At 49.8% G+C, this 14,742-nt stretch overlaps 1 protein-coding gene across 2 annotated transcripts in view; it reads left to right on the top strand.

Annotated features, from left to right (window-relative positions):
• Positions 1 to 5,759: 5,759 nt before the first annotated feature.
• RAD54B (RAD54 homolog B) overlaps positions 5,760 to 14,742 on the top strand; it is a 97,942-nt gene continuing 88,959 nt past the window's right edge. For both annotated transcript variants that reach the window (XM_058668790.1, XM_058668791.1), the window contains exons 1-2: positions 5,760 to 5,880; positions 7,319 to 7,464. In XM_058668790.1, coding sequence (XP_058524773.1) covers positions 7,330 to 7,464 — 135 coding nt within the window. In that variant the 5' untranslated portion in view covers positions 5,760 to 5,880; positions 7,319 to 7,329. The remainder of the gene's footprint in view (positions 5,881 to 7,318; positions 7,465 to 14,742) is intronic.

The following is a 14,742-nucleotide window of genomic DNA, read 5'->3' on the forward strand; positions in this document are numbered from 1 at the left end:
CTCTCCTCCTCTCTGTATATCTGACTTTGTAATAAAAATAAAATAAATCTTTTTAAAGAAAGATTATTTATTTGAAAGGCCTACAGAGAAACAGATTTTCTACCCATTGGTTCACTCCCCAAATGACCAGGGCTGAAGCAGGCTGAAGCCAGATGCCAGGAGTTTCTTCCAGATGTCTCATGGCAGGTGTCAGGGACCCAATCACTCAGGCTTCTTCCACTGCTTTTCCTAGGCTGTTAGCAAGGAGCTGCATCAGAAGTGACACTTGTATTTGATGCTGGCATTGTAGGTGGTGGCTTTATTTGCTATGCCACTATGCCAGAGCATTTTTTTTCAAAGATTGTATTTATTTGAAAGGAAGATTTTAGACAGAGAAGAGACAGATCTTCCATCCACTGGTTCACTCCCCAAATGACTGTAATAGCTAGAACTGAGCTGATCCGAAGATGAGCTTCTTCCAAGTTGCCCATGTGAGTGCAGAGGCACAAGGGCTTGACCACTCTTTGATGCATTCCCAGGCAGCTCCTTGCTGTCAAACTTCATCAGCACCCTGGGCTGGGGGGCAGTCATCTGATGATTCTTTAGAGACCCTCATGTGGGGAAGAGTTTTCCAATGGTGTTAACTAAGTGGTTTTGATAGTTTTGAGATGTCATTGAATTCATTGCACCAGGGATGAAAATATCTTCCCAAGATCTGTTGGCTGACAGGTGTACCTTAGTAGACCCAGGAACCTGTTCCAAAGACCCAGGAGCATGTTCCAAAGTTTGGCTGGGAGAAGTGTCCAACCTATTCTGTTTTTCATCCTCTAATCTGCTGACTAGATGAGCTGGCTGTCTGGGCTTGCTGTCCCTTGCACAGGCATCAACAGCTAAGGAGGCCTGGTCTCAGTACATGCACTCTAAGGTCAGACAACGACTGAGTCCAGCAGTTGAGGAATCCCCCAGGAAACCTTGCCTGGGGTGACCTCAGACTCAACCGTTGTGGGCACCAGTCAGTGCATGGTCAGGTTTGGTCCATCCCCTGCACCAGCCAATGCACATACTAGTAGATGCAAATGCCTGGTCAGTTCTACTCCCAGCGCCATATCTCACATGAACCAACATATCCAGCTTTCACGCACACCAGTGAAGCTGCAGCCTCATCAGGGTGCCCCCAGATAACCCCCACTACACAGTCGTAAGCCCTGGTTTTCACATGTCCCAGCATATACTGCAGCCTGGCCCAGTCTTGGCCCACAAATATGCCCATGGGTGCTGCTGCTTTAACCAACCTGGCCGACTCCCAGCCCTGACTCTCATGATTACTAGCAGGAGTTGCAGCCCAGAAAAGGAGAGTCCACAGTGCCCATACTAGGCCTGCTCCCAGTCCCAGATCTTGCTCTTTTGTCAGAGGGTGCTGTGGTCCAGTCTGCCAAGACACTTACCTAGTTCTGACACTTAGTGGATGCTGCAGCCTAGCCCGGCTGGCCCATATTTACTCTGGCTCTCCTGTGCACTTGCGGGTTAGGCAGCTTAAACCAGCCTGGACAGCCTCCAGTCTCAGCTCTCACACTTATTAATGGAAGCTGCAACACAAGAGAGTCCTCAAAGTTTCCATTCCCAGTCTCGGGTCTTATGTGTATCATCAATAGAAAAATGGTTCAATGTGGTGAGCACTTTGCCTCAACTGGGTAATTCCTCCATCTCCAAAGGCAGCTGCTCAGTGTCTTCCCCCATGTCCCTCTCACTACCTGTCAGGATGTGGCCACTACTGGCCCTGGATTGAGGTCCAACCAGGCTGTCCAGTGATTAGAACTTTTAACAGAGCACCTGCCCTTCTTGCCAGTTAGTATTCACCCTTGTCTGAGGCTCCCTTGAGTATGCTGAGTGTGAAAAATGGGCTTGAAGGAGTGGTTTTACCTACTTATTGCTTGAAGATTTATTTATCTTTATTGGAAAGCAAGAAGTACAGTGAGAAAGATCTTCCATCTGTGGTTCCTTTCCCTGAAGGCCAGTGATTCCTTTACCTAATAGCTACAGTGGCCCCGGCTGGGCAGACCAAAGCCAGGAGCTTCCTTTAGGTCTTCCATGTAGGATGAGGGACTCAGGCACTTGGGTCATCCTCTACTGCTTTTCCCAGGTGCATTTGCAGGGAGATGGATTGGAAGTGGAGCACCTAGGACTTGAACCTGTGCTGATATGGGATGCTGGCATGGCAGGTAGTAGCTTAACCTGTTATGCCACAGCTTTGACCCTGTTTTTTATTTTTGTTTTGTTTTGGTTTTTTTTGTTGTTGTTGTCGTTGTTATGTAAGATTGATTGGAGTCATTGCTGGGGCATAGGAGGAAAATCCACTGTCTGGGGCCCTGCAGCGTGGCCTAGCGGCTAAAGTCCTCGCCTTGAACGCCCCGGGATCCCATATGGGCGCCGGTTCTAATCCCGGCAGCTCCACTTCCCATCCAGCTCCCTGCTTGTGGCCTGGGAAAGCAGTCGAGGACGGCCCAGAGCACTGGGACCCTGCACCCGCGTAGGAGACCATGGGTCCCGGCGTTGGATTGGCGTGCACCGGCCTGTTGCGGCTCACTTGGGGAGTGAATCATCGGACGGAAGATCTTTCTCTCTGTCTCTCCTCCTCTCTCTGTATATCTGACTTTGTAATAAAATAAATAAATCTTTAAAAAAAAAAAAGAAAAAGAAAGAAAATCCAATGTCTGCATCCCATCTGGTCTGGTCCAGCATGGCCACTGGGACAATTTGGAGAGTAAACTAAGTGGATGAGATATCTCTGTCTCTCCTTTGTCTCTTCACCTTTCACATACATAAATCTTTAACATTTTTTAAAAAGATTTATTTTATGTTTATCTGCTGATCTCTGTTTCATTCCTCAAGTGGCCACGATGGCTGGGGCTGGTCCATGCTGAAGCCAACAGGACTCCATCTGGGTCTCTTAGATCAGTGCAGGGGCCCACGGACTTGGGCTATTTGCAGCTATCTTCCCAGATGCATTAACAGGAATCTGGATCTAAAGTTTAGCAGCTGGACTTGGAAACAGTTCCCATATCAGATGCCAGTGCTGCAGGTGGTGGCTGACCTTGTGTGCCAAAATGCTGGCCTAGATACCGTCATTTCAAATGGGGTTTCTGGACCAGCAGTGGCATCGCACTTGAGGACCTGTTAGTTATGCCAGTCATCATTGCTCTTTGACCTAATGGTTAAATGCTGGTTAGGAAGCCTGCCTCTCATGTCTGAAGGCCTGTGTTTGAGTGTGATTCTGCTCAGTTCCAACCAATGATAACTCAGGAAGGGTTCCTTCCACTCTACAGGAGACCTGGATTGAGTTACCGGCCCCAGGCTTGGAAAAGCCTTCGGTGGGGATTTTGGTAGTGAACATAAGGATGAGAATCCTTTTTTCTTTTTCTCTAAAGGATTTATTTATTTATTTATTTATTTATTTAAAGGTTTATTTTATTTTTATTGGAAGATTTACTTATTTTATTGGAAGATTTATTTTTATTTTTATTTTTATTTTTAAGACAGAGAAGATCTTCCATCTGCTAATTCACTCCCTAAGTGGCCACAACAGCTGGAGCTGTGCCAATTCGAAGCCAGGAACCCAGAGCTTCCTCTGGGTCTCCCACATGGGTGCAGGGTCCCAAGGCCCTGGGCTGTCCTTGACTGCCTTCCCAGGCCACAAGCAGGGAGCTGGATGGGAAGCAGGGCTGCCGGGATGAGAACCGGTGTCCATATAGGATCTTGGCACGTGCACCGGGCCCCAAAGAGTTGTTTATTTGAAAGGCAGGTATAGAGAAAAGGGAGAGAGAAAGAAAGGGAGAGAGAGAGAGAGAGAGAGAGAGAGCGAGCAAGCGAGAGCTTTCATCCTGATTTATTCCCCAAATGTCTGCAGTGGCTGGTTCTGGGCTGATCTGAAGCCAGGCCTCCCATGTGGTTGCAGGGATTCAAGGACTTTAGAGCCATTCTTTTCTGCTTTTCCAGGCTACAAGCAAAGAGCTGGATTAGCAGTGGAGCAGCTGGGGCACAAACTGATGGGATGCAAGAGCTTCAGGTAGAGGCTTAGCCTGGTAATGGCAGTGCCAGTCCCTGGATAGGAAGTCTTTGTCTCTCTGCTTCTGAAAGAGAAAAAGGGAAGGGAGCAAGGAATGCAGATTCTTAGGTAGGCCATACTCACAGAACCCCAAACTCTGCAACTTGAACCTCACACTTTGTGTCTGAATCAACCCTGGTGTGTTAAAACCTAGGTGCTAGAAGTTTCTTGGAGCAGACACCAAGCGCTTTGATTTTCACCCAGATGCATGAGTTTTGCTGTTTTAGGTCACTACTGGTTGCAACACTGCGTTTAAAGGGGAAAAAGCCAAGACCTAGCTTTTCTGCAGCTTGTGTTCTGAAGAAATACAAGCTCAATATCTGCATGTATGAATGTTAGGGAGTGGAAACTGTGGTGAAAAGCTCTGAGCCATGGGAAGGGAGGCAGAGAAGGAGGTAACAAGTAGTGGGCATACAGGTAAGAAACCAAGTAAATCCTGATGTGGATGAGGTTAAGCAGCAGGCAAGTGCAAATCTGACAGATAAATATCCCCAGGCCACCTTTCCCCAAACCTGCTTTAGACATTTGGGGCTTGTCAGAATCATGTGTCTGCAGACACAGTGAGAACTAGTTTTTCCTGGTTACCCTTAATATGTGTTCCAGCCCAGAGAAGAGGGCTATATGATTTTCAGATTCCCCACCCTTGTCATGCACCAGATTCCAAGTCTTGCCAACAATTGTCCCAGGAGCTTGCTAAGGCACAGTTCAGTGAATGTGAGCCTCTTTAGGACTGAAACAGGTTTTTTTTTTTTTTAAAGATTTATTTCTATTACAAAGTCAGATATACAGAGAGGAGGAGAGACAGAGAGAAAGATCTTCCGTCCGATGATTCACTCCCCAAGTGAGCTGCAACGGGCTGGTGCGCGCCAATCCGATGCCAGGAACCAGGAACCTCTTCCGGGTCTCCCATGTGGGTGCAGTGTTCCAATGCATTGGGCCGTCCTCGACTGCTTTCCCAGGCCACAAGCAGGGAGCTGGATGGGAAGTGGAGCTGCCGGGATTAGAACCGGCGCCCATATGGGATCCCGGGGCGTTCAAGGCGAGGACTTTAGCCGCTAGGCCACGCTGCCGGGCCCTGAAACAGTTTTAGTAGCTCTTTAACAGCTGCTCACATCTTTCCTTTTGGCAAGGCTCTGGGCCCTTGCCATTCATGTAGGTGACCAGGATGGAACTCCTGGCTCTTGGGAGAATTTGGGCAGTGAACCAGGGGTTGGAGGATCTCCTTGACACTATTTTAAGTAAGATAAATCCTTTTAAAAAATGCTGTCAAGGTACTTAAAATAACTGTACCTATTTACACCTCTCCTGGCTGCATAGCCGTTCTCATTGCTCTCACGTAATTTGTAAAATCTCTTGCAGGAGGCCCTGTTTTCCGCACGAATAACTGAATAACACCTCCGTGACGCACAGGTTTCTTTTTTAGGGCGTTTTCACCTGCTACACGCCCCACAGCGCGGCCTGCAGGGCTCCAATCAGGGCGCTGCACAGGCACATGCGCCGTGGTGCGGTGAGGGCGCCCGTTCGGAGCCCGGGCGGACGGGGCGCCTCAGCCGTGACGCAGTGCGCGCGCCAGGGCCTGGGCGCGGATTGGCCGCTGGGAGGCGGGAACCCTGAATTGGGTTGGCGGGGCGCGGAGCCCTGTGAGCCGCGGCACTTCCCTGGGGCCGGCTGTTCCTGGCCGCTTGCCGGTGCGTGCTGGGGGGACGGCGGCAGCGTTGAGGTGGTGCGGGACGCTGCGGGCAGTGCTCGGAGGAAGGCGGTTAGGACCAGGGGACGCCACGGCTGGGGGCGCGGGGACGGTGAGGATGGTAATGGTGCGGGTGTGTGAGGAGGCTTCTGGGGCGCTCTCTGGTGAGGGTTCTGGTGCGGGTGTGTGAGGAGGCTTCTGGGTCGCTATCTGGTGAGGGTTCTGGTGCTGGTGTGTGACGAGGCTCCTGGGGTGCTGTCTGGTGAGGGTTCTGGTGCGGGTGTGTGAGGAGGCTCCTGGGGTGCTGTCTGGTGAGGGTAATGGTGCGGGTGTGTGAGGAGGCTCCTGGGGTGCTGTCTGGTGAGGGTAATGGTGCGGGTGTGTGAGGAGGCTCCTGGGGTGCTGTCTGGTGAGGGTAATGGTGCGGGTGTGTGAGGAGGTGGCGGGGTGCTGCCTGGTGAGGGCGGTGATGGTGTGGGTGTGTGAGGAGGCTCCTGGGGTGCTGTCTGGTGAGGGTAATGGTGCAGGTGTGTGAGGAGGCGCCCTGGGGTGCTGCCTGGGATGCCCTCCGTGGCTGGCAGGGGGGCCACAAAGGCCCAAGTGGGGTCAGGCCGAAGCCTGCACTTGTGAAGCCCTTCTCTAGCTTGCCTGTTTGTGATAAGGGCCCCGCACACTTTCTGGGTGCATTAGCAGGGAGTTGGTGGGGACACAACACAGCTGAGATTTGAACTAGTGCTCATATGGGACGGTGGCCTTGCAACCTTGGCCATATTTGCTGTGCCACAATGCCAGCCCCAAAACATTCAGTTTCCGTTTGTCATTAATGACTATAGAATTATGTAACAAATAAGGCACTGTTTCCATGATAAACATAAGCTAGTATCCTTCATCAAAAACTGACTTGTAATTTTTGTGGATTTTGGAGTATTTATGTTGGCATAATGAATTATGTTAAAGATGGGACCCAGGTCTAAGCACAATTTATTTATGTTTCTATTGTGGCCATTTGAGGTGTGAACCATCAGATGGGAGATCTTTCTGTCTCTCCTTTTCTTTGTAAATCTTCCTTTCCAATTAAAATAATAAATTTTTAAAAAGAAAAGCAAATTGGGTCTTGAGTGTAGGCTCTCTGACATGACATACAGCTATCAAGTACTATCCTAATCTCTGCCAAACGAGAGAGAAACAGACAGATTTGCTTGTTCACTTCCTAAATGGCTACACTGACTGACCAACCGGACATAGGCTGGGCTGAAGCCAGGAACCCATGTAGGAGGCCAAGTTCTGGGGCCATCAGTGCTTGCCAAGGTGCATTAGCAGGGAGCTGGACTGGGAGATGCCAACAGGCATCCGCAAAGGAGTGTTGATGGCTTTGCCGAGTACTATTCCCCACACTTGCCTTTTATCTGTGCCTTTCTCAGAGGTCAGGTGTGGATTGTTCACACAACTTAGTGGAAATAGGAGGGCAGTTTCATTGCCCCGTGAAAGGGGCTTGTGTGCACATTGGTAGACTCATGAGTTATTTCTTTTTTGGTCATTGTTCAGGTCAGTGCTATTGAATATGAGACGATCTGCAGCGCCAAGTCAGTTGCAGGGGAATTGCTGCAAAAGACTGAAATTTTTACCCCCAGGAAGAAGTCATCCAAGTTTGATTGAAGAGATTACAAAACTAAACCCAGATGTGAAATCATTTAAGGTAAAAAAAGAAAAATACAAGGGTGTGTGTGTGTGTGTGTGTGTGTGTGTGTTTTAAACATTGTTTATTTGAGAAGCAGGGAGGCAAAGAGCTTTCGACTACTGATTCACTTCTCAGATGTTTTGCATCAGCAGTGTTTGGGCAGGTTGAAGCCAGGAGCAGGAGTTCAGACCAGGTTTCTCACAGGGGAAGCAGGGATCCAGCTACTTGAACCAACACCTGTTACCTCGCAGAATGTGCATTAGCACGGAGCTGAATTGGGGTTGGAGTTGGGACTGAAACTCGAGCACTCTGAAGTATGCTGCAATCTCAAGCTGCGTCTTAACCAGGGTGCTAAACTCTTGCTGTGTCTCAAACAAAACAAGCAAACAGACAGAAGATCAAAATATTGCAAAAATGAGATATGTGGCTTCCCTTAGCGGACTTACTTTGAGATCTTATCAAAGGCTTTTTTTTTAATTTTAAAATTTATCTTTCTTTTAATAGTGATTACATGGTTGATTAGGTTGGGAAAGATCAAGGTTTAGGGAAAATTGGGTGAATTTATTGCTTCGAAATTTGACGTTTCTTCTTGTTGTTCTTGGGCAAGGGGAGAAACAAAGGGGAAAACCACTCACAACTTCCCACACATCCAAGTACCCAGGGATGATGAACCACCACCTCATATCAACCCAGAGTCACAATGTGTACATATTCCAAGGATTCTGTCCAAGTGACTTGGATAGTTCTGAAATGCTGCCGATTTCACCGATCCAAGGATGATGTCACCCTCCCAATGTCCATTGATTCTATTCACTGAGATTTTTTGCTGTCATCGTTTGTTTGGAGTAGTTGTCCAGTTAGTTCTGGTCTCCTTCTGCTACAAAAATGTACTGCCTTATTTTCCTTTTACAGCAGGGCCTGTGTTTACTGTTCCACCTTTTTTATTAAATAGGGCATGTTCTTGCAGGTGAGTCCAAGTAGCTGGGTGAGGTGTCCCAAGCATTACTGGATCCCCCTCTCCTGGGACTCACAAACCTGGCAGCCTCTGAGTAACAGAGCCCTGGTACCTGGGCCAGGAGACCCAAACCCCGCTGGATCCTCCAACCCTGAGGTTCACGAACCAGACATCCACCTAGAAGGCAGGCGGGCCCCAGGATCTGGGCCAAGTGACCTACACCCCACCAGTTCCCCTGTCCCCCAGTGCTCAGGAACCACACAGGTGGGCCCTGTGGCCTGAGCCAATTTACCCAAGCCCTGTCAGATTCCTTGTCCCTGGGATTCACAAACCTGGTCCCTCTTGGCCCAGGCTGGCACGACTTGCCTTACCTGAGCTTCCATATCTTATTGCACTGCCTGGCCTATTCTGCCCCGTGTTGCAGCTTCTGTTGGTGGGTGCTGCAGCCTTTTGCAGTCCAGCCCTGTCTGCTGTCCTGGTCTTAATGTGAACTGGCTGGTGTTTCGGCCTACTCTGGCTCTTCTTGACTCCTGACCTGGTTCTCAGATCTGCCAGTGGATGTTGTATGCTGGCCCAGACTGGTCTATCCCCAGATCTGACCCACATGTATGCTGCTTCTTGCCTTGCTTCTTGAGCTCTCCTGCAGGGTCTGCGTCCTGATGAAGGAGTGTCCCAAGCCCCTCCATTGAGTCTCCTCCCAATGGCAGTTCTCACACACACCAGTGGGTTGTTGGTTCAGGTTGACTTTGTCCACCTTCTGTCCTGGCGAGAACAGTAGCCTTGCTCAACCGGCCACACCCATTATGGTTCTTACTATTGGGTGTTATAGTTCAGTGCTACCTGGTCCACATTCAGACACAGCTTTCATGTAGTTCAGTGGGAGTCAAGACCTAGTCTGGTCTGTTTTACACCCAAACTGGCTTTCACGAGTACCAGTGGGGGCTGGAGTTAAGCCCAATCTGACATTCTACCATCCCCATGCACACCCGTGCTGGTGCAGTCTGTAACCATATATAGCCACACCTGCTGCACTCAGTCCTAACTCTCATTCTCGCTAGAGGAAATCCCAACCCAACTGGGGTGCCCCCTTAGCTCCCCAGCCAGGCCTGACCCCATCTGCAGTTCTAGAAGTGGCCAGCAGAGATTGCAGTTCCACAGGGGTGAGCCCACATTGTCCCCACAGATTGTGCTATCAGACCCACTTCTCTCACTCTTGTTCTCCCCTCTAATCCACTTTGGTGTGGGTCCCATACATACATACACATGCCATGGACTTGTCAACGGAAGTGCCTCAGCTGTAATTCCTAACCTGGGCATAAAAACCACAGGTCACCTCCCACTGGAACCTGTGTGATCCCATCATCCCCATGTAAATCAGGCCACTCTAACCGTGAATGTATGCCCCGGGCGGCCCAAGCACCAAAGGTGCGGGGTGAAGCCCCTTGTGCCACCCAGCTACAGTACCCCCGCTGGTCCAAAAACTTGGCCTCCAGGATTGAATATTCCGGAAGCCTGCCAAGCCTCCCTCCCACAAGGGAGTCAGTGTGCTCAGCCGCTCATACCTTTTACCGGGGTTGAAAATCCTCCAAGCTGGGGGTCTTGAAGGAGCACCGTGTGAGCCCTCCCCCAGGGCTTCACACGGCCTGGCTACAGGTACCCCTGGGAGTCCCAGATAAGGTTTTTAAAACATTGTTTTTGAGCATGATTTTTATTTGAAAGGCAGATTTTACCGAGAGAGAAGGAGAGAAGAGAGATCCTTCATTCACTCCCTAAATGATCCCAATGGCTGAAGCTGGTACAGTGTAAAGCTAGGAGTCAGGAGCTTTTTTCAAGTCTCCCAAATCAGTGCAGAGGTTCAAGGACTTGGTCTATCTTTTGCTGCTTTCTTACTGACATTACAGGGAGCTGAATAGGAAGTGAAGCAGTCGAGACTTGAATTGGCACCTATGTGGGATGCCAGTACTACAGGTGGAGGCTTAATGTGCTACTCCACAGTGCCAGCCTCTCGACAGATTCTTTTATATATATATATAAAATACTTATATATAATGTATAAATTTATATAGTATATAATATATAATAACATATAATATATATTTTAATTTCTTTTAAAATTATTATCATTGTATGATATAGTTTCATAGGCCCTGGAATTTCCCCTGCCCCCTCCCCAAGTCCCCTTTCCCCCATAAAATTCCCTATATACAGCATAGCTTTTCATATACAGTCACATGTTTATCATTACGGGCATGGACAATGGCAGAGTCCAGCTTCCTATTGTCAAGATACAGCTAATAGGTTTATTAGTAGTCCATTTTTGTTGTGGAAGTAGAGATGCACACTGCACTGCATCCTCACATCTGGACATGATAGTCTGCATTACACAGTCACCCCACATCACTCTTAAATGAAAAACCACAATACAAAATAAACAACAGGAAGAAAAAGAGAAATTTACAATGGCATGAATTTCTTAGGGGATTTTGATTGTTCAACAGACCTGAATTACTGTCGATCCCACCGCTCCAATCGTGATGAAATCTCTTCCGAATCCACTGGCTGCTATAGTCTACCTTAGTGTCTCCATCTGTCTAGATTTTCACTGGGCAGGGGTAGTTGATCAAATTGTTCTGTCCTCTGAGCTCTACCAGTTGTCCTCTGGAGGCTCCAATGTACTGCCATATCCCTCATGTACATTTGGATATGTTGTCCACTGCTCCATCTGAGCCACTGAGGAGGCCCAGCTCTGACATTCCCACAGTCAGCCCATGGGACCTGCAATTCTCTTTATGGTTGGAGTTCTGAGTCCAGTGGTTCACTTGGTAGGGAATCGCCAAAGAAACCTCATCTGAGGTGATCCCAGACCTGATTCTTGTGTATGTTTGCCAATACAGGATCCAGCACAGTCTATCACCCATATCAGCCTACGCACACACTGGTAGTTGCAATTGCTGGGTCAGTTCTGTCTCCAACTCCATGTTTTATGAAACCTAATGGGTGTTGGAGCCCAGCCCGATCCTGCTCACCGCATACTTGGCCTTCATGTAAACCAGTGGGAACTGCAGTCTAGTCGGAGTGACCCCAATAAACCCCCATCAGGCCTGCCCCTGCCCTGGTTCTCATGCTTGCCAGTATATGCAGCAGACTTGTCCTGTCTGTCCCACATCCCATTCTGCTCTCGTACATGTAGATGGGCAATAAAGCCCAGTTTGTCCCAACCAGCCCAACTATCCAGTCTAAACTAGTGTCCGCGGGTGCCACCATCTGTCTTAGCCATGCCTGCACCTGACAGAATTAGGCCCCTGTGCCAGCATCTGCCAACTGATGCTGCAACAGAGCCCAATTAATCCACATCCACAGTGGCTTATGCATGTACCAGAAGGTACAGTCAGCCCAGCCTGGCTTTTTCCTGATCCAGCTCACATGTAGGCCATCCAATGTTGTAGCCACGCCTGGTCTTGTCTGCTCCCATCCCAGCTCTCATGCTCACCAGTGGCAGTGGTGGCCCAGTAGTGGGGCCCTTGCAGCCCCCTCACTGGGGCCATCCCCACCACCCCCTGAGTTTTACATGTGCTGATTGGGTGCTGCGGCCCAGTCTGGCACTGTTTGCCTCACCTCGGCATCTGCCAGTGGGTGCTGTAGCCTGGCCAGGCCAGACCCACCGCAATTCCAACTTATCCTGGTTGGGGCTACAGCTTAGCGCAGCCCTGCCAGCCCCCAGTCCTGGCCCTTATGTGGACTGGCTGGAATTGCACCCTGACCCGGCCTGACCCACACACTGTTCTGGTGCTCGGATTCGCCAGCAGGTGATATGAACTGACCCAGCACGGCCTGCCTCCAAACCTGCACCAAATGTATACCAGTGGGTGTGATATTTTGGTCTGATCTGAGCTGCTCCCTATCGTGGTTCTTGCATTCACCTGCAGGGAGCGTGTCCTGACAGAGGAGTTCCCCAAGCTCCTCTGTTAGAATCTCTCCCAATGCCAGATCTTGCACACACTGGTGGGTCCATGGGCCAGCCCTACTTAGTCCACCTCCTGTCCTGGTAGGAACAGTGACCTTTCCTGACTAGCCCTCACCCATTCTGGTTCTTGCTGTTGGGTGCTACAGCACAGCTAAGCCTGGTCAGCACCTAAACATAGCTCACCTATGGCTCAGCAGAGGCAGTGACCCAGCCTAGCCTGTCCTATACCTACTCTAGTTCTCACGAGCACCGGTAGGTGCTGGATTCTAGCCCAGTCTGGAGCATTCCATACCCAGCTGAGGGATTCTGCAACTATATCTAGATCAGGCCACAGCTCCCACCCTGGCCCTCATGCTTTCCAATGAGGATTACAACCTGGCCAGGGTGTTCCCTTTGCTCCCCAGCCCGGCCTACTCCCCTCCACAGATCTCGCACGTGCCAGTGGTTGCTCTGACCCGGCTTGGAATAGCTCCTCATCTGTCTTAACCTTTGCCTTTGAATATTGCTAGCTGGCCCAGCCTAGCCAGCCTGCAGTCCTAACTCTTCTTGGTGGGTGCTGCAGTCTGGTCCTGCTCAGTCTGCTCCAATCCCTGGCTTATGTGAACCAGTAGGTGTGATACCCTAGCCCATCATGACCTGCACTCTAGCCTGGTTTCTGCACTCTCCAGTGGGCTAAGGTCTGTTTGGCCCTGCCCAGTCTGTCCCCTTCCAAAACCAACCCACATAGTTGCCAAAGGGCAGGGCTGCCTTGCCCAGCTTTCCTGACCCCTAGGTCTGGAACATGTGCTTGCCAGTGGGAGCTATGGCCCAGTAGGGGAGTTTTCGATTTTCCCCCCTCTCAGCCCACTCCCAGACCCAGATCTCACATGCTGTAGCAGGTGCTAGACCCTTGCTCAGCCTAGCCTGCTCCTCCCTCTTGGCCTTTGTATGAAGTGGTAGATGTTGCAGGCCAGCCTGCCCTACACCTTGTTTTAGGATGCACGTGCAGGTGCTGCAGCTTCGACCTGCCCAGCCTATTCTCAGACCCCATATCTGTGAGTGTTGCTGGGTTCCATGTTCACACCTAGTTCAGCCAGTCACCACCCCAACTCTTGAGCTAACCAGCGGGACTTGTGTTTTCATAGGGTTGGGCCCACATATCCCCTACTGAATCTACCCCACGGCCTGGTTCTTTTGTGTGCTGGTTGGTGTCATGACCCTGCCTAATGTGACCTTTCCCCTGTTCCAACACTCAGTCAGGTACTGGGATCTAGCTGTGCCAGACAGGCCCTCAGCCATAGCTTTCATGTGGTATGGCATGTGGCTGTCAGTGATGCTCTGTGCTAACAGGCCCATCTCAGGACTCCCATGTGGGCTGAAGAAGCAGCCTGACCCACACAGATCTTCCAGTCTTTCCCCTCCATACCACCAGCTTCTCAGTCCCTTGACTTACCAGCAAGTACAGTGGCCCTGTTGTTAGGTGTCCCCAAGGATTCATTCCTCACTTACATGTACCTTGTCTGTATTCATGGATATCCCTAGGCACTGATTTGTCACCCCCAAGTCCCCAGAGCTCATCAGCAAGTGGCCAGCACTCAAAGCCCAGCGCCCGAAGGGACACTGACCGCTGGAGTAAAGATGGTGCCGGCTGCTTAAGAAGCAACTGGGAGTGGACTGCGACCTCCACTCATTGGCCAAGATTGGCCGATGAAGTGGAGGCTCCACTCCGTGTGCCCGACCCATGGTGCCAAAATGGGCCAGCTCTAGATAGATTTTTAAAAATGTAGTTGGCAACAGATTTATTGTGATAACTTTAGTCCTGCCAGCCATGTATTGGATCTTGGCGTTGGTGTGGCCTGGTCCTGGCTGTGGCTTTTGTGAAGTGAGGCAGCAGATGGAAGGTCTGCTATCTGCCTTTAAAGTGGATGACACTAAACCTCTAAAGGTTCCTAATGTAATCCTAGGAAACTGAATATGTTACCTCATGTGGCAAATAGGTTTTGCTGAATTAGTTAATGTTATGAGGTAAAGACATTCCTGGATTCTGTGACTGGGCTTGGAATAACTGAAAGGGTCCTTGTTAGTGCAGGAGTTTGGGGCTGGTCCCATGATGGAGTGGGTATAATCACCACAAGTGGTGCTAATATCCCATATGGGCTTTGGTTCAAGTTGGACCAGCTCTGGCCTTTGCTGCCATCTGGGGAATAAACCAGTGGGTGGAAAATCCTTTCTCTTGCTCTCAGTCTCACTCTCTGTAACTTTTTCAGATAAATAAGTCTGTTTTTAAAAGGTGAGGCAAAAGAGATTATGTGATTCTGGACATAGGGTTAGAGAAATGTGATATAGCTAATTTTCAAGATGGAGTGAGAGGGCACAAAGCACAGATTAAGGGTAGCTT

This window comes from Ochotona princeps, chromosome 9, assembly GCF_030435755.1.
Source record: "Ochotona princeps isolate mOchPri1 chromosome 9, mOchPri1.hap1, whole genome shotgun sequence".
In the NCBI taxonomy this organism is placed as follows: Eukaryota; Metazoa; Chordata; class Mammalia; order Lagomorpha; family Ochotonidae; genus Ochotona; species Ochotona princeps.